Source organism: Ranitomeya imitator, chromosome 5 (genome assembly GCF_032444005.1).
Source record: "Ranitomeya imitator isolate aRanImi1 chromosome 5, aRanImi1.pri, whole genome shotgun sequence".
NCBI classification, from domain to species: Eukaryota; Metazoa; Chordata; class Amphibia; order Anura; family Dendrobatidae; genus Ranitomeya; species Ranitomeya imitator.
In genome coordinates this window covers 264,597,367-264,617,803 of record NC_091286.1, presented here as the reverse complement: position 1 = coordinate 264,617,803, position 20,437 = coordinate 264,597,367, and the positions used below count along the sequence as shown (strand labels likewise).

At 44.2% G+C, this 20,437-nt stretch overlaps 1 protein-coding gene across 1 annotated transcript in view; it reads left to right on the top strand.

Moving 5' to 3' along the window:
* The window catches only part of CDK19 (cyclin dependent kinase 19), a 411,797-nt gene extending 391,741 nt beyond the window's left edge, over window positions 1-20,056 (top strand). The window contains exon 13 of the mRNA XM_069726138.1: window positions 13,882-20,056. Coding sequence (XP_069582239.1) covers window positions 13,882-14,004 — 123 coding nt within the window. The 3' untranslated portion in view covers window positions 14,005-20,056. The remainder of the gene's footprint in view (window positions 1-13,881) is intronic.
* Window positions 20,057-20,437: the final 381 nt, after the last annotated feature.

Genomic DNA, 20,437 nt, shown 5'->3' with positions numbered 1-20,437 from the left:
ACACAGCCCCCATGCAGAATGACATCCCCACACAGCCCCCTTACATACTATTAAGTCCCCACACAGCCCGCATGCAGAATGACATCCCCACAAAGCCCCCTTACACAGTATTATGTCCCCACACAGCCCCATGCAGAATGACATCCCCACATAGCCCCCTTACACAGTATTATGTCCCCACACAGCCCCATACAGAATGACATCCCCACACAGCCTCCATATACACTATTATGTCCCCACACAGCCCCCATGAAGAATGACATCCCTACACAGCCCCCTTACACAGTATTATGTCCCCACATAGCCCCCATGCAGAATGACATCCCGACACAGCCCCCTTACATAGTATTATGTCCCCACATAGCCCTTATACAGAATGACATCCGCACATAGCCCCCTTACACAGTATTATGTCCACACACAGCCCCCATGCAGAATGACATCCCCACACAGCCCCCTTACACAGTATTATGTCCACACACAGTCCGCATGCACAATGACATCCCCACACAGCCTCAATACACACGATTATATCCCCACACAGCCCCATGCAGAATTAAATCCCCACACAGCCCCCTTACACACTATTATGTCCCCACACAGTCCACATGCAGAATGACATCCCCACACAGCCCGCTAACCCAGTATTATATCCCCACACAGCCCCCATGCAGAATGACATCCCCACACAGCCCCCTTACACAGTATTATGTCCCCAAACAGCCCTCATACAGAATGACATCCCCACACAGCCCCGTTACACAGTATTATATCCCCACACAGCCCCAATGCAGAATGACATCCCCACACAGCCCCCTTGCACAGTATGATGTCCCCACACAACCCCATGCAGAATGACATCCCAACACAGCTTCCTTATACGGTATTATGTCTCCACACAGCCTCCATGCAGAATGACATCCCGACACAGCCCCCTTACACAGTATTATGTCCCCACACAGCCCCATGCAGAATGACATACCCATATAGCCCTCTTACACAGTATTATGTCCCCACACAGCCCTCATACAGAATGACATCCCCACACAGCCCCCTTACACAGTATTATGTCTCCACACAGCCTCCAGGCAGAATGACATCCCGACACAGCCTCCTTACACAGTATTATGTCCCCACACAGCTCTCAGACAGAATGACATCCGCACACAGCCCCCTTACACAGTATTATGTCCACACACAGTCCGCATGCAAAATGACATCCCCACACAGCCCCATTACATACTATTATGTCCCCACACAGCCCCCACGCAGAATGACATCCCCACACAGCCACCTTACACAGTATTATGTCCCCACACAGCCCCATGCAGAATGACATCCCCACACAGCCCCCTTACACAGTATTATGTCCCTACACAGTTCGCATGCAGAATGACATCCCCACACAGCCCCCTTACAAACTATTATATCCCCACACACAGCAACCATGCAGAATGACATCCCCACACAGTGCACTTACACAGTATTATGTCCCCACACAGCCCCAATGCAGAATGACATCCCCACACAGCCCCCTTACACAGTATTATGTCCCCACACAGCCCCCATGCAGAATCACATCCCCACAGTCCCCTTTACACAGTATTATATCCCCACACAGCCTCCATGCAGAATGACATCCCCATAGAACCCCCTTACACAGTATTATGTCCGCACACAGCCCCCCATGCAGAGTGACATCCCCACACAGCCCCCTTACACAGCATTATGTCCACACACAGTCCGCATGCAAAATGACATCCCCACACAGCCCCATTACATACTATTATGTCCCCACACAGCCCCCACGCAGAATGACATCCCCACACAGCCACCTTACACAGTATTATGTCCCCACACAGCCCCATGCAGAATGACATCCCCACATAGCCCCCTTACACAGTATTATGTCCCCACACAGCCCCATGCAGAATGACATCCCCACATAGCCCCCTTACACAGTATTATGTCCCCACACAGCCCCCTTACACAGTATTATGTCCCCACACAGCCCCATGCAGAATGACATCCGCACACAGCCCCCTTACACAGTATTATGTCCCCACACAGCCCCCTTCCACAGTATTATGTCCCCACATAGCCCCCATACAGAATGACATCCCCAGACAGCCCGCTTACACAGTATTATGTCCCCACACAGCCCCATGCAGAATGAGATCCCCACATAGCCCGCTTACACAGTATTATGTCCCCACACAGTCCCATGCAGAATGATATCCCCACACAGCCCCTTACACAGTATTATGTCCCCACACAGCCCCATGAAGAATGGCATCCCCACATAGCCCCCTTACATAGTATTATGTCCCAACACAGCTTTCATACAGAATGGCATCCCCACACAGCCCCCTTAAACAGTATTATGTCTCCACACATCCCCAATGCAGAATGACATCCCCACACAGCCCCTTTACACAGTATTATGTCCCCACACAGCCCTCATACAGAATGGCATCCCCACACAGCCCCCTTAAACAGTACTATGTCCCTCCACAGCCCCAATGCAGAATGACATTCCCACACAGCCCCCTTACACAGTGTTATGTCCCCACACAGCCCTCATACAGAATGACATCACCACACTGCCCGCTTACACAGTATTATGTCCCTACACAGCCCCAATGCAGAATGACATCTCCACACAGCCCCCTTACACAGTATTATGTCCCCACACAGCCCCATGCAGAATGACATCCCTACACAGCCCCCTTACATAGTATTATGTCCCCACATAGCCCTCATACAGAATGACATCCGCACATAGCCCCCTTACACAGTATTATGTCCACACACAGCCCCCTTGCAGAATGACATCCCCACACAGCCCCCTTGCACAGTATGATATCCCCACACTGCCCCATGCAGAATGACATCCCCACACAGCCCCCTTACACAGTATTATGTCCCCACACAGCCCTCATACAGAATGACATCCCCACACAGCACCCTTAAACAGTATTATGTCTCCACACAGCCCCAATGCAGAATGACATCCCCACACAGCCCCCTAACCCAGTATTATATCCCCACACAGCCCCCATGCAGAATGACATCCCCACACAGCCCCCTTACAAAGTATTATGTCCCCACACAGCCCCCATGCAGAATGACATCCCCACACAGCCTCCTTTCACAGTGTTATGTCCCCACACAGCCCCTATGCAGAATGACATCCCCACACAGCCTCCTTACGCAGTATTTTGTCCCCACACAGCCAGCTCACACAGTATTATGTCTCCACATAGTCCCACATGCAGAATGATGTAGTTACGTCATCACACCTGCTGTGGTCTCAGATGCAAAGACTCAATTATGGAACAGGGAGCTGACAGATTCCCGTTCCATCATTATATTCACTTGTATCGGCATCCTGAGGATGCAGATGTTGGAGAAAGTGAGATTCTAGGTGGAGGGCGGCCTTGTCGTTCTGGATACCACTTCATAAAGCCCTCATCAGAACAGGCAAAGGGCCACATATTCCTTTGGGCAGCACTTTGCCCAGGTCTGGACTAAAAGATCAGCTTCCTAAAGGAAAGGCAAGTCTGGAAGGCACCATCTTGTCTGAAGCACTGTCTGTCGCCACTTTTCTGCTTTTTATTTAAGACAGCCACCGCTTCTGAGGAGACATTTGTCCATCCACTGGACCTTTCAGATGTTTGGGTGCCTTCTTACCCTAATATGCACTTTGCAATGTTGCCCACTGAGCATCACCTTATTATGGAGGAGCTAGATCATGAGCTCCGGACATGAATAGATTTCTAGACATGCGATTATTACATATTGATCATACTTCTACAGCAATGGATCATGTATTTTATAAATCAGATCAGAGTAACCCCTTATAAGCTGGTAGTGTTGACAACCCATCCAGTATATCATTTGATGTGAACCACACACATGCAGCCTCGAGTAGATACACCTTTGTACACAATGTCATTATTTTTAGTTTGTGCAGGAATGAAAAGATAGAGAATGGAAGCAGCAGCACATACCAGTCAGTGCCCTTTCCACAGCTGACCCATTGTCACCATTCCTCACAAGTTCTTCTTTGAAAGACCCTTTCCATTCCTCATTGTCAGATAAGAAGACATGGCAGAGCAATGGAAACTGTTTTTCATGTAATACTAAACCACTGTTACCTGAAGGAATAAATAGCCTTTCCTTAAACTCCATCAAGCCCCATGTCATAGTGGGGGTGTCACTTCAGTTAAGTATCAAGTTGTAGTAGGAAATGACTGTCATATGATGACGACAGTGGTGCACAGTGGCTTCTGCAGAATTACAGTACTGTTAAATACTCCTACTTTTTTTGTTTAAACATTCTACTTCTAAAAAATGCAGTGATACCATCTGTGAACAGAGCCTCAAACAGACTAGATTGTGATTTACAAGCCCTTTATTTTTTTTTTACTTAAATACATGTATTTGGGGCTAAAATAATTTGATATGGGTTTCAATAAACCATTTGCACCATTTGGCTTTTTCAAACTGTTTCCCCGTATATTCAATTTTAATGTAGTCTATGACCATAAATCAGCGAAGAGTAGGTCAGAAAAAGATAAAGAAAAGTTACAAACTCTGCCATTAGATCATAAGTTCACTGACAGATTCACAGCTAACTCATTCTGCAGCCAGTGTAAAGTGTCCGAGAGTGGTAGGCGTGACTGAGTTGCTGTCGCGTCACGCTCTGACACTTCACACGACAATTGTGTGGGTCTCGTCTTGGTGATGATATTGGTGTTGTGAGGGTCTTGTGCCCATGCAGGCCACCTTCAGCTGATGGTATTGTCTGGCCAGGACCATGACATCCACAGATCACTGAAGGACACTTCTGTGCAAACATGGGAACTTTACTAAACGTAAGGGTTGTGTACAAGGAATAGCGAATACACAGTCTTAAACACATTTCGATCACAGCAAGAATCCTTTTCAGACATCGTTTCCTTCCACTGTAGTCAACTCCAGGGCCAGTATAGCACACTGTTTCGCCCTACTTCGTCACAGCCTAGCTTGTTGCCACAGTACAGTTCAGCGAGTTTCTCTACACCTGCTTGGTGGCTCCAAGTCCTATCACTATGGACTCCTTGGATCCACCGCTTGGGACCCTCACTATTCCCACAGTCTCAGTCCTCTTTAGGGGCACACCTTCAGCATTTATTAAGCTCAGGGTTTCTTGTGACTTGTCGTCCTATCCAAGGACCCCTTTAAGGTAGAAGGCCACTCTGTCTTTTCTGTCAGTTCTCGTCTCCTTCTAGCTGTGCATCACCCTTTGGCAGCACTGCACACTGGTTGCTCTTCAACGTCTCATTCTATTCAGGAAGTAATGTTCCTTCCCAGGCACTATCCCCTCTCACTGTGGGCTTGTTACGCTCACGCCCTGACTGGTGGGCGTGAGCTCGGGGGTTTTGTGGCCCCACTGTGCCACAAACCAGACTACCCTTGAAGGGGCGTGACTATGACAGCTGCCTGGGTTTTCACTGGAGCCTCTGATGGTGAGGACAGGCTTGTGCAGCAGACAGCTGCCAGGTGCTACTCCAGGGTGGTGTCTGGCTGTGGCTGCTGGTCCCACTTGGGAGACAGGAACACCAGGATTGGTGCGGGCATTAGGCAGGACTGGCAGAAGAGCACGGCTGGAACACAGACGAGTAGGCTGGCACGGCTGAGACAGGGCTGGCAGAGACACGGCAGAGAACACAGGGCTGGCAGAGACACGGCAGGAAACAGGGCTGGCTAGGACAGCAGGAACACAGGACTGGAAGGCAGGGCAGGACTGGCAGGAACACAGGATTGGGTGGCACGGCAGAGAACACAGGACTGGTTGATGTGGTATATGAAGGAACAGGTAAGGGCCTGTTGACACTGGACGTGCAGGTACAGATATGTAGTTTGGAACACAGGGCTGGCAGAGACACGGCAGAGAACACAGGGCTTGCTAGGACGGCAGGAGACACAGGACTGACTAGGACGGCAGGAGACAGGACGGCAGGAAACACAGGACTAGCTGATGAGATATTAGAATCAGGCTGCACTCAGATGACACCCGAGTGCAGTCCAATTGTGAGTGAGATGAAGGAACAGGTAGGGATATATAGTTTGGAGGAACACGTAGGGACCTGTTCACACAGGAGAGGAGTGAAAGACTGCAGATAGGAATGGAAAAGCAGCAAGCGGTAGCGTAGTGACAAAAGCTGAGCAGAGCCACAAAGAATGTGGAGAGAAGCTGCAGCAAGAGATACTGCAGAAGCTAAGCAAAGTGGAACCGCAAGGATTGCAGAGAGGAACTGCAGCAAGAGATACTGCAGAAGCTAAGCAAAGTGGAACCGCAAGGATTGCAGAGAGGAACTGCAGCAAGAGGTTTCTGCAGCAACGGGAGCGGAGCAGAGCAAGACGGAGCAGAACCGCAGAAGTGCGGAGCAGCGGCAAAGCCACCAAGATGCAGAGCAGGCAGAGCCGCAAGAGTGCGGAGTGCAAGCAGACCGAGAACACAAGGAAAGACCCAGCAGGGAAGGAAGCCACACACAAGGAGACCGAGATAAGACTAAGTACAGACAAGGCAATGGAACAAGACACAAGGACAAAGACACAGGGACCAGGATATTCTGCCTCCTGGAGGGCGGACAAAGATAAAGGCAAATGCACAGAGAAAATCCTCCAGAGAGGGAGCAACACAGAGCTAGACCTGGCAAACTCAGAAGCAAAACACTAACTGAGCTAACACATTGCACAGGCCCAGACCACAGGGTGGAGCTGCACTATATACAGGAGGCCTCTTGGTAATTGGTCAGGAACTGATTGGACAGGTGCGCCTGATTCCTGTAAGAACCAGAGAGTTCAGGCGCCGGCCTCCTATACACATAGCCATGAGGCATGCAGAGAGCAGAGACACAGAACATGGAGCTGGCATTAAAGAGAAAGCACATCATGGCCTGGAGCAGTGGGTAAGATTGTGTGAGAGATGTGAGGCCATGCTGTGATGCCAGCAGAGATGTTACAGGGCTACTCCCAAATATTAACTATATCAACTCTCCCTGTCTCTGCCAGCTACCTGTGGCTGGGCAGACTACAGCTTAATACTAACAATGTAAAACATCTCTGTACACTAAGCCTATTACACTTATAATGCTTATCCTATACTATCACAACCTGTACTGTACATTGCTTACATTACTATAACATAGGCAAACATCTTGCACTTCACATGGCACAATATGTACACAAGATGCAGGTCGTTATTCAGATTACACATCACATTATACACAGGACTGATGTCATAAAGGGGGAGCAGGGCAATATGTCCATCTCCTTACAACAGCAATAGGCGGTGTAATACAACAGCAATAGAAGGCAAAATATGATACATTTTAAATGAATCCCAAATGCAAAACAGATTTTTTTTAGCCCCAATTGCATACATTTAAGTTACCGTATAAGATATTGTCCCTGAAAGTGGACAACACCTTTTAAATAGTTCAATAGAATGCTAGTATTATTAACCCCTTTCTGACATCGGACGTACTATCCCGTCCATGTGGGGTGGGCCCCTATGACCATGGACGGGATAGTACATCCAGCGCGATCGGCGGCGCTCACGGGGGGAGCGCCGCCGATCGCGGCCGGGTGTCAGCTGCCTATCGCAGCTGACATCCGGCACTATGTGCCAGGAGAGGTCACGGACCGCCCCCGGCACATTAACCCCCGGCACACCGCGATCAAAGATGATCGCGATGTGCCGGCGGTACAGGGAAGCTTCCCGCAGGGAGGGGGCTCCCTGCGGGCTTCCCTGAGCCCCCCGCAGCAACGCGATGTGATCGCGTTGCTGCGAGGGTCTCACCTCCCTCCCTGCTCCCTCCAGCCCCGGATCCAAGATGGCCGCGGATCCGGGTCCTGCAGGGAGGGAGGTGGCTTCACAGAGCCTGCTCAGAGCAGGCACTGTGAAGGCTGCAGCGCTGCATGTCAGATCAGTGATCTGACAGAGTGCTGTGCAAACTGTCAGATCACTGATCTGTGATGTCCCCCCCTGGGACAAAGTAAAAAAGTAAAAAAAAAAAATTTCAAATGTGTAAAAAAAAATAAAAAAAAATATTCCAAAATAATGAAAAAAAATAAAAAATATTATTCCCATAAATACATTTCTTTATCTAAATAAAAAAAAACAATAAAAGTACACATATTTAGTATCGCCGCATCCGTAACGGCCCGACCTATAAAACTGGCCCACTAGTTAACCCCTTCAGTAAACACCGTAAGAAAAAAAAAAAAAAAAAACGAGGCAAAAAAACAACGCTTTATTATCATACCGCCGAACAAAAAGTGGAATAACACGCGATCAAAAGGACAGATATAAATAACCATGGTACCGCTGAAAGCGTCATCTTGTCCCGCAAAAAACGAGCCGCCATACAGCATCATCAGCAAAAAAGTAAAAAAAGTTATAATCATGAGATTAAAGCGATGCCAAAATAATTATTTTTTCTATAAAATAGTTTTTATCGTATAAAAGCGCCAAAACATAAAAAAAATGATATAAATGAGGTGTCGCTGTAATCGTACTGACCCGAAGAATAAAACTGCTTTATCAATTTTACCAAACGCGGAACGGTATAAACGCCTCCCCCAAAAGAAATTCATGAATAGCTGGTTTTTGGTCATTCTGCCTCACAAAAATCGGAATAAAAAGCGATCAAAAAATGTCACGTGCCCGAAAATGTTACCAATAAAAACGTCAACTCGTCCCGCAAAAAACAAGACCTCACATGACTCTGTGGACCAAAATATAGAAAAATTATAGCTCTCAAAATGTGGTAACGCAAAAAATATTTTTTGCAATAAAAAGCGTCTTTCAGTGTGTGACGGCTGCCAATCATAAAAATCCGCTAAAAAACCCGCTATAAAAGTAAATCAAACCCCCCTTCATCACCCCCTTAGTTAGGGAAAAATTAAAAAATGTATTTATTTCCATTTTCCCATTAGGGCTAGGGTTAGAGTTAGGGCTAGGGTTAGGGCTAGGGCTAGGGCTAGGGTTAGGGCTAGGGTTAGGGTTAGGGCTAGGGCTAGGGTTAGGGTTAGGGTTAGGGCTAGGGTTAGGGCTAGGGTTAGGGCTAGGGTTAGGGTTAGGGCTAGGGTTAGGGCTAGGGCTACAGTTTGGGTTGGGGCTAAAGTTACAGTTAGGGTTTAGATTACATTTACGGTTGGGAATAGGGTTGGGATTAGGGTTAGGGGTGTGTCAGGGTTAGAGGTGTGGTTAGGGTTACTGTTGGGATTAGGGTTAGGGATGTGTTTGGATTAGGGTATCAGTTATAATTGGGGGGTTTCCACTGTTTAGGCACATCAGGGGATCTCCAAATGCGACATGGCGTCCGATCTCAATTCCAGCCAATTCTGCGTTGAAAAAGTAAAACAGTGCTTCTTCCCTTCCGAGCTCTCCCGTGTTCCCAAACAGGGGTTTACCCCAACATATGGGGTATCAGCGTACTCAGGACAAATAGGACAACAACTTTTGGGGTCCAATTTCTCCTGTTACCCTTGGGAAAATACAAAACTCGGGGCTAAAACATATTTTTTGTGGGAAAAAAAAAGATTTTTTATTTTCACGGCTCTGCGTTATAAACTGTAGTGAAGCACTTGGGGGTTCAAAGTTCTCACAACACATCTAGATTAGTTCCCTGGGGGGTCTAGTTTCCAATATGGGGTCACTTGTGGGGGGTTTCTACTGTTTAGGTACATTAGGGGTTCTGCAAACGCAATGTGACGTCTGCAGACCATTCCATCTAAGTCTGCATTCCAAATGGCGCTCCTTCCCTTCCGAGCTCTGCCATGCGCTCAAACGGTGGTTTCCCCCAACATACGGGGTATCAGCGTACTCAGGACAAATTGGACAACAACTTTTGGGGTCGAATTTCTCCTCTTACCCTCGGGAAATTACAAAACTGGGGGCTAAAAAATAATTTTGGGGGGAAAGATTTTTTTTTTTAATTTTCACGGCTCTGCGTTACAAACTGTAGTGAAACACTTGGGGGTTCAAAGCTATCACAACACATCTAGATGAGTTCCTTAGGGGGTCTAGTTTCCAAAATGGTGTCACTTGTGGGAGGTTTCTACTGTTTAGGTACATTAGGGGCTCTGCAAATGCAATGTGACACCTGCAGACCATTCCATCTAAGTCCTCATTCCAAATGGAGCTCCTTCCCTTCTGAGCCCTCCCATGCGCCCAAACAGTGGTTCCCCCCACATATGGGGTATCAGCGCACTCAGGACAAATTGGACAACAAATTGTGGGGTCGAATTTCTCCTGTTACCCTCGGGAAAATACAAAACTGGGGGCTAAAAAATAATTTTTGTGGGAAAAATTTTTTGTTTTATTTTTACGGCTCTCCATTATAAACTTCTGTGAAGCCCTTGGTGGGTCAAAGCGCTCAGCACACATCTAGATAAGTTCCTAAGGGGGTCTACTTTCCAAAATGGCGTCACTTGTGGGGGGTTTCTACTGTTTAGGTACGTTAGGGGCTCTGCAAACGCAATGTGACACCTGCAGACCATTCCATCTAAGTCTGCATTCAAATGGCACTCCTTCCCTTCTGAGCCCTCCCATGTGCCCAAACAGTGGTTCCCCCCACATATGGTGTATCATCGCACTCAGGACAAATTGGGCAACAAATTTTGGGGTCCAATTTCTCCTGTTACCCTCAGGAAAATACAAAACTGGGGGCTAAAAAAATAATTTTTGTGGGAAAAAAATTTTGTTTTATTTTTACGGCTCTGCATTATAAACTTCTGTGAAGCACTTGGTGGGTCAAAGTGCTCACCACACCTCTAGATAAGTTCCTTAGGGGGTCTACTTTCCAAAATGGTGTCATTTGTGGGGGGTTTCAATGTTTAGGCACATCAGTGGCTCTTCAAACGCAACATGGCGTCCCATCTCAATTCCTGTCAATTTTGCTTTGAAAAGTCAAACGGCGCTCCTTCCCTTCCGAGCTCTCCCATCCGCCCAAACAGTGGTTTACCCCCACATATGGGGTATCAGCGTACTCAGGACAAATTGTACAACAACTTTTGGGGTCCAATTTCTTCTCTTACCCTTGGGAAAATAAAAAATTGGGGGCAAAAAGATAATTTTTGTGAAAAAATATGATTTTTTTATTTTTACGGTTCTACATTATAAACTTCTGTGAAGCACTTGGTGGGTCAAAGTGCTCACCACACCTCTAGATAAGTTCCTTAGGGGGTCTACTTTCCAAAATGGTGTCACTTGTGGGGGGTGTCAATGTTTAGCCACATCAGGGGCCCCCTGACGAAGGTGTTCCGAAACGCGCGTTGGGGCGGGCGCCGGGACCCTCACTGGCCAGCACTTGCTCATACCATACGGTGATGTATTCTGTCTGCTTCTTGCCATCTCTATTTCTTTATACGTGTAGCTCCACTGTGAGCCGGGAATGGTACTAAGAGGTTACACTCTTCCCCTTTTTCTTGTACTTATGTACGTGGAGTAGTATGTGGTCAGGACATCCCCACTTTTCTCTTTACATATATATGTACATCTGTGAATTAATCATTGTGGCCAGCGTGGGTACCTAGTGCCTGGTGTTTGTTATATTGGTGGTTTTCTGCTGCTGCCACCACTTCTATGTACTTCCAAATAAAGTATTTTTTGCACTTTCTAGACCCGATTGTTGAGTGGAAGTTTTTCTTCCCCCCCCCCCTTTTCTGTGTATTTAAATATATCAACAACTGGTCGACTATAAATCCATGGCAGGCTTGGTCCCCCTTTATTTTTAATATATTAAGACTGATTTATCTATATATATTGTGACCATGCACTGGTACTGTCTGCCGCCAGTCACCGTTCTCCTTCTTTATTCTCCAAACGAAACATGGCGTCCCATCTCAATTCCAGTCAATTTTGCATTGAAAAGTCAAATGGCACTCCTTCGCTTCCGAGCTCTGCCATGCGCCCAAACAGTGGTTTACCCCCACATGTGGGGTATTGGCATACTCAGGACAAATTGTACAACAATGTTTGGGGTCCATTTTCTCCTGTTACCCTTGGTAAAATAAAACAAATTGGAGCTGAATTAAATTTTTTGTGAAAAAAAGTTAAATGTTCATTTTTATTTAAACATTCAAAAAATTCCTGTGAAGCACCAGAAGGGTTAATAAACTTCTTGAATATGGTTTTGAGCACCTTGAGGGGTGTAGTTTTTAGAATGGTGTCACACTTGGGTATTTTCTATCATATAGACCCCTCAAAATGACTTCAAATGAGATGTGGTCCCTAAAATAAAATGGTGTTGTAGAAATGAGAAATTGCTGGTCAACTTTTAACCCTTATAACTCCCTAACAAAAAAAAATTTTGGTTCCAAAATTGTGCTGATGTAAAGTAGACATGTGGGAAATGTTACTTATTAAGTATTTTGTGTGACATATCTCTGTGATTTAAGTGCATAAAAATTCAAAGTTGGAAAATTGCGAAATTTTCATAATTTTCGCCAAATTTCCGTTTTTTTCACAAATAAACGCAGGTACTATCAAAGAATTTTTACCATTGTCATGAAGTACAATATGTCACGAGAAAACAATGTCAGAATCACCAGGATCCATTGAAGCGTTCCAGAGTTATAACCTCATAAAGGGACAGTGGTCAGAATTGTAAAAATTGGCCCGGTCATTAACGTGCAAACCACCCTTGGGGGTAAAGGGGTTAAAGGGTGTTTCAATACTATGAAGCTTCAGTTCTTTCCTTCAAGCCCTTTAATACACATTAGATATAAGTTGTCCTAACCCGCTGATTTCAGTGGGATCGGCATCCATCCAACATGTATGGAGTTCTCTTGACCCTTCTTTGACAGATGATGTCTCAGAAGAGAAAGATCTGGCCTTTTGATTTTCAAGACTGATCTTTTTGTTTAGGTGCAGGAATAAGCTGCTACCAAAGGCAGTGACTCTGTCATTGAAAAAAACAGAAATATTCAGCCTATCCCGACATTGCTGTGCATGGTGGAGTCGGGAGAAATGAGGGTATGTGCACACGCTGTGGATCCGCAGCAGTTTCCCATGCATTTACAGTACCATGTAAAGCAATGGGAAATGAAATCCGCAGTGCACATGCTGTGGAAAAAAACTCGCGGAAACGCAGCGGTTTTTTCCCCGCAGCATGTCAATTCTTTCTGTGGATTCCGCTGCAGGTTTGCCCCTGCTCCAATAGAAATCTGCAGGTGAAAAACCCGCAGAGGAAACCGCAAAAGAAACCGTGGTAAATCCGCAGTAAAAACCGCAGCGGTTTTTCACTGCGGATTTTGTAAATCCGCTGCGGAAAATTCCGCAATGGAATCCGCAGCGTGTGCACTTAGCCTGTCTCCCAAATGATAGTTTGGCCAGCAGCTAATGTTTATGGTGATCAATATCAGATCTGTGATGGTCCATCACCCAGTACTCACACCAGTTACCTCTTCTCTGCTTCGGTGGCTGGATGTAGCCAGGTGGGGAGCTGAACAACACGGCTATTTCAAATGTTTTGTGGCCATTGCCAGATACTGCAGATCTGCGCATTCATTTTAATGGGATATGTTCTACTGTACCCTATAGAGGCCACTAAATAGTTGATGGAGCCGTTTTATTTCTTTCTGCTAGTGAGAACAAGTGATTTGTAGGGGTTCTCATAGTGGACACCCACTGACTTGTTATCGGTGATCTCGCTTATGGATAGGTCATTAATATAATAATAGTAAAACACCCCTTTATAAGGTATTTATTTTACATTTATGGGCAGTTGCTTGATGAGGATTTTAACACTTTGTTTTCATTATTTGCATTTTGATGCCTTTTATATATGGTACTTACATTATTTTTCTCTTTAATATTTAAAGCACTCCTCTTCACGTCTGGGTTACCAAAGCAACGTTCAGGGAACTTCTCAGCCCCAGAATACATTGGGTTACTCCACAACATCTCAACAGAGTTCTCAATACCATCAGCCTCACAGGTACTAGGGAATGGAGCTGTAAGAAGACAACCTGCATCGGACACACCAGTTGTAAGAACAGGCATATTTATTTAGGATGCCTTTTATGTGGGCTCTTCAGAACTATACCAGTGCCCCATGTCTGCAAAGAGATAGGAGAACATCCATCATTCAGGATCTCCTTGCTCCTCCTTGCATTAGTGGTTGCATTCACCCTGGTGAGAAAATGTGACCTGACGTCAGCACTTATCTTGTTTTGTTTTCTAAGGAAATATTCATTGTGCAGCTATTCCATATCGTAGCTGCGTGAAAGGGATTTATCAGGCTGCCGAATGGAATTCTATGTTGTGTTAAGGAAGACCGCAAGCTTTTTAGCTGTGTATAGTTTTGTACATGTAAAAACAAAACACAAATGCACCTTCTAAGCACTGTGTTCTGTTCACGGAACATTGCAGTTTTGCATATGGATGTCAAGAACAGGAACTTTTACTGTTCCAAAATTTCCTATCTTGCTTTTATTTTTTTTTAATTAACAGAATTATATGAAAAAAAAAATATCAATGAGCCTGCATCAGGAAAGATGATATAAATGCAAGATCCAACTCAGGAGTGGCTGGAGTAAATTAAACTGTAGTACAATTTATCTGTACAAGTCAAGTCAATCTTTAACTTATTCATACGCAATGTAGACCCGGACCTCTTCTTTGCCCGCTCTTCATGCTCTCTTTCAGCATTCAATTGCCTGTAGTCCTTCATCATTCATGTTTGTTAAATGGCTATTGGGTAACCTTATTGAAATGGAGCAGTAATGGTGGGATGGGGCTATGTTTATTATTATGTATTCACAAAGATATTCAAAAATGAATACCAGACCTTTCTATCAGCCTCCTCTAATTGGAAAAATAGCTTTCCAAAGCGTAAGGTTTTCACTTGGAGGAGGCTGATGAATGGATCTGGTCCCATGCTCTTCCATTAGCTGCCATTTTATAGACAGGGAGGCTGCACTGGCTAAGGAAGGAGGGGGGATAACCATATCCTATAATACATATATATTAGTAGGAGCTACATGTTAAAATAAAGGGCCAGCCCCTTTAAGAACAAAAAAATGTGCACATTGAGTACAGTTCTTTATAAGCAAAGCAGCATAAGAAGGTTTACATATTGCAATCTCTTTGATGCTAATTACCATATTTATGTATGATCATTGCTCATCAGTGAGAAACAATACTTCTATTGTTGGTGGCTTTGTGCTGGGCAATGATCCTTACAATCACTTTAATACAATAATTTGTACACTAAATGATCCTTTTCGAATTGCTGGAGATGACTACTGTTTGCACTGTTTAAGCGATGGATAGTTTTTAATGCATCAGAGTTTGTCATGCTGAAAATACATGATGGCTACTGAAGAATCAAATTAGTTACAGGATGTCCATGATACACATGGAGATAATGATCGCATTGTATTAAGGATCAGTGAAGCCATTACACCCATAATTGTTTACATAGGAAGCTTTCTCCAGGCAAGTAGCAACACAACTCCTTGAAATATTGCTTCTTTGAACTCCACCCATCTACGGTTGAAATCTACTACACATATTTATGTATTATATTTATTTGTTTCAAGATACTTAAGTTTTTCGAGAAAATTAGAAATGTTTCTTTCTCAATATATGTCGATAGATTTAGAAAGCAGTACATTAACAGAATGGGAAAATGCACCAACATTGCATGGTTGTAAAGTTCAGTTTCTTCTGAGGTGGAGTGTATTCATTCATTTTAATGCCACATGACCCTTTCACCCGACAGGATTCTACTTTGGTGAGGATCAGACATTCCACCAGATTTTTCTTCTTGTCTCAACATAAAAGCCTTGACCTTTTGTTTTTATTGTTTGTATAAAAAATATATATATTCTCCTTGTGAAAAGAGACTTTTAGAAATGTATTATTTTTATTTTGAGTGCCATACCTTATTTTTAGCACAATGATAAAAATGATAGCCTTTATTATTACAGTATATTACATTTGGAAATATATACAATGTTTTTTTCAGCTGTTTAATTATTAAGCTTTAGTCACACAACGTGAAATCGGTAATTGCCCAAAGTAAGTTTCTTCTATTCCCAAACTGTTATTCCCTGACCCTCCAGGCATCTTTACGTTGTGTTGCACAGCAGAACGCTTGGTGGCAACAATTCAATTTTGGTTTCTGGTATGGCTGGATTCATGTTTCTTTTGTGATATATATTTATTTTCTATGGTCAGATGTACCTGCAAACCATGTCCTTAATGTTATAATACATAGACTTAGGTCAAAGGAGTGCCCAATTTTGGCCTCTGTGTGACTGATGGCATAAAGGACAAAAAGGTTATAACTACCGGTATGCTATTTGATACACAGATATACAGTAAAAAAAAATATATATATATTTACAGGTGCATCTCACAAAATTAGAATATCATGAAAAAGTTAATCTATTTCAGTTCTTCAATACAAAAAGTGAGACTCATATTTTATAGAGTCATTACAAACAAAGTGATCTATTTCAAGTGTTTATTTCTGTTAATGTTGATAATTATTCCTTATAGCCAATGAAAACCCAAACGTCATTATCTCAGTAAATTAGAATAATTACCAAAAAAAAACACCTGCAAAGTCTTCCTAAACATTTAAAAGGTCCCATAATCTGTTTCAGTAGGCTCCACAATCATGGGGAAGACTGCTGACTTGACAGATGTCCATAAGACAGTCATTGACATACTCCACAAGGAGGGTAAGCCACAAAAAGTCATTGCTAAAGAAGCTGGCTGTTCACAGAGTGTTGTATCTAAGCATATCAATGGAAAGTTGAGTGGAAGTAAAAATTGTGGTAGAAAAAGGTGCACAAACAACCGGGATAACCGCAGCCTTGAAAGGAAAGGGAGTGTCTGCTGTTTTAGACTATGGTAAAGTATGCAGTGTGACATGCGCTCGTTTGACTTTTTGTGCTGCCACCTCCTCTGACACTGTAATCACCGCGCCTCTGCTCTTTCCTTTGCTGTAATCCCACAGCAGTATTTTTTAAGTGACTTTTCCATATGGTTGGTGATATTGTGTTGGTGAGGGTGTGGGGGGGGGGGGGGTGATAAGCTTCTGAATGCAGTTATAAAACTGCGTCACAGAAATTGTATGAAATTAAGGAACTTTCTTATATCATATTGTGACCTCTCAAAGTACATTTTTTGTAGTGTGAAGAAAAATTAATCTTGTAAAACCCCTTTAATTAGTTTTGCCATTCCTCTATTGTTCCATATGGAAAAGCACCAATGTCGGTATTTAATGTTACATGGTAACAGCTCTAGATATTGATGTCATGATATAGCTGGGTGGTGACTGTTAATTGCCCACATTGCATATCACAGGCCACTCACTAATCATTTCCATCGCATGCAGTGATCACCTGGCCTGAGGACTTACTGCGAGATCTATTTTCCCTCACTGTAATGCAGCTGACTGATGTACATTACATATTTAGGATTGTGATTATCCATCAATATATGCTATCCTTAATCACAGGAGTTGTTTTGATGCTGAGTAGGAGGGGGATTATATTACCGGAAATGCTTCCATGACATTTACTGTAATACTTAGGTTCTCTTCATTTGAAAGATGTTAGACAGAAAGAGTCAGTTAATGAAAATTGTTCCAGTTTTAAAGTGTATTAAATGATTGAAATCATGTCAGTAGATCTAATTTACTACATTCTTGGCTGAATTTATCTGAGATTTGCATCTTGAAATTCTTCTATCTGCAGAGCCCTGCATATGTCCATTTCGAACCGCAATATCGTCAGCTGACAGTGGCAGTTTTATATCTGACAGAGAGATCAGAGCTCAAAGGTGGGGTCACATGTTTTCAGCTGACTGCACGGCAGTTCTCTTGCCACAAAAATTGTTTTTGTTTTTTTTTACATTGTAAAAGGTCCTTTGAGGTTTTCCATCCTTTCATCTCAATTACATTCCAAAAATCAAATGTTCTATCAGCTTTTAGCTGTTTGTTGTCCAGTCAATAGGCTGTATTCACAGAAAACGAGGGGAGTGGGATATCAATTTATAGCTTATAAAACAAGGCTTACTTGGGTAGCCAGGAGGCAGACGTTAATGTTTGAATGATAAGAGTCACTAGGACAGTTTTCTGAAGAGTTCCTTTGTGTCCCAAATTGTAGTGATCAATTCACATCACATTTAAAATGTATGATCTCCTCTTATGTTTTGCATCTGCTGAAGGCACATGTAGCTTTCTAATATGATCTCCCCATAAGGCAATTAAATTGTAAACCCGGGTCTTTACTTTTCCAAGTAATGTTAATTTTATCCAAAGCTGGATTTAGAATTGTACTTGTTGCCGATGGAAATTGATCAACCCTGTAACAGACATACCCCTATCATGTTGGCTAATAGCCCTCTGCCCCATGGATATTTAGATTTAAGGCAATCAAATTCATCAGGAACAACCAACCATGTAATGTATGTAGGGGCCTCATAAATCTCCCCCTACAGATGATGACAGAGAAGCGAAGGATCCATTCTGTTAAATGTTCAGCTGCTGATCCTTTAATTTTCTGGGAAATAAGCCAGGGGCAGATTATTCTGGCAGTGGCGCACTTGTAGACAACATGGGAGCGCTTGGCAGAGACAAGTGTTCCTATTTATGGAGGAATAGGGAGAGATGGCTGTTAACCGAACTATTCACTTTATTGGGATCTGAGCTGCAGCACCTGAGAACAACCAATGAATTGCACACAGAGCTGCGGAGTCCCCTTAAATACTACAGCTCTGGCAAAAATTAAGAGACCACTGCACAGTTTAATAAAAATCAGCTTCTGTACATGTCTGACAGCCATTCCATTCCAGTGTCAGTTGAATTTCAACCAGGGTACATCTCATTCTTCTTAATGTGGTTCTGATTAGGTGATCACCTGAAGCAAATCTTCTTTAGCGAAGGAAAGTATAAAAAACACTGCTGTGGTCTTCACAATCCTCTTGCAATAGGATAAGCTGGATGGCAAAACAAGTGCTAGTAATATTCCAAAAGTAATAGGAATGAAAAAATAACTTTTAACCATGCCAAAGGAGTTAAAAAGAAAAGTCTTGAGTGAAGAAAAGAAGGGCTCAATTGTGGTTTTACTAGTAGAGGGACACAGTGAGCGTCATGTTACCTCCATCCTTAAAATTTCTAAGATGGCAGTCCATTACAACAAGGTCAAGCAGCAGACATTGGGGACAACAAAGCTACAGACCGGCAGAGGGCAAAAACGACTCTTCACTGACCGGGATGACTGGCAAATGGCAGTTGGCTTGAAGTGCACAGCAAGAACATTTTGTAACAGGCTCCTAGAGGCAGGACTCAAGTCATGTAAAGCTAGAAAAAGCATTTAATCAATAAGAAGCAAAAGAGAGCCAGGCTGAAATTTGCCAATGACCATAAGGATTGGACCATAGAAGACTGGAGTAAGGTAATCTTCTCTGATGAGTCTAGTTTTCAGCTTTGCTCAACACCTGGTCGTCTAATGGTTAGAGAGAGACCCGGAGAGGTGTACAATCCACATTGTCTTGCACCCACTGTAAAATTTGGTGGAGTGTCGGTGATGATCTGTGGATGCTTTAGCGAGGCTGGAATTGGGCAGGTTGTTCTTTGTGAAGGACGTATGAATCAAGCCACATACAAGGTTATCCTGGAAATACAGTTGATTCCTTCTGCTCAGGCAATGTTCCCCAACTCTCAGGATTGTTTCCAGCAGGACAATGCGCCATTCCACACAGCTAGGTCAATCAAGGTGTGGATGAAGGACCACCACATCAAATCCCTGTCATGGGCAGCCCAATCTCCAGACGTAAACACTAGGGTTGAGCGAAACGGGTCGGCCTTTTTCAGAAGTCGCCGACTTTTGGCAAAGTCGGGTTTCATGAAACCCGACCCGACCCCTGTGTGGGGTCGGCCATGAAGTCGGCGATCTTCTGAATCTGGTATCGGAATTCCGATCCCGAGTTCCGATATGTTTGCAATATCGGAAATCGGTATCGGAATCCATATTTAAGCGTAAAATAAAGAATTAAAATAAAAAATATCACTATACTTACCCTCTGACGTGCCCTGGTACTAACCGGCAGCCTTTCTTCCTTCGAATCAGCGCTTGCAGGACCTTGCGGTGACGTCGTGGCTTGTGATTGGTCGCGCGACCGCCCATGTGACCGCTCGCGCGACCAATCACAAGCCGCGACGTCACCGCAAGGTCCTGCAAGCGCTGATTCTTAGGAAGGAAGGGTGCCGGAAAGAAGCAGGGCGCGTCCGAGGGTGAGTATATACCTAATAGGAACATACTCACCCTCGGACGCGCCCTGCTTCTTTCTGGCAGCCTTCCTTCCTAAGAATCAGCGCTTGCAGGACCTTGCGGTGACGTCGCGGCTTGTGATTGGTCG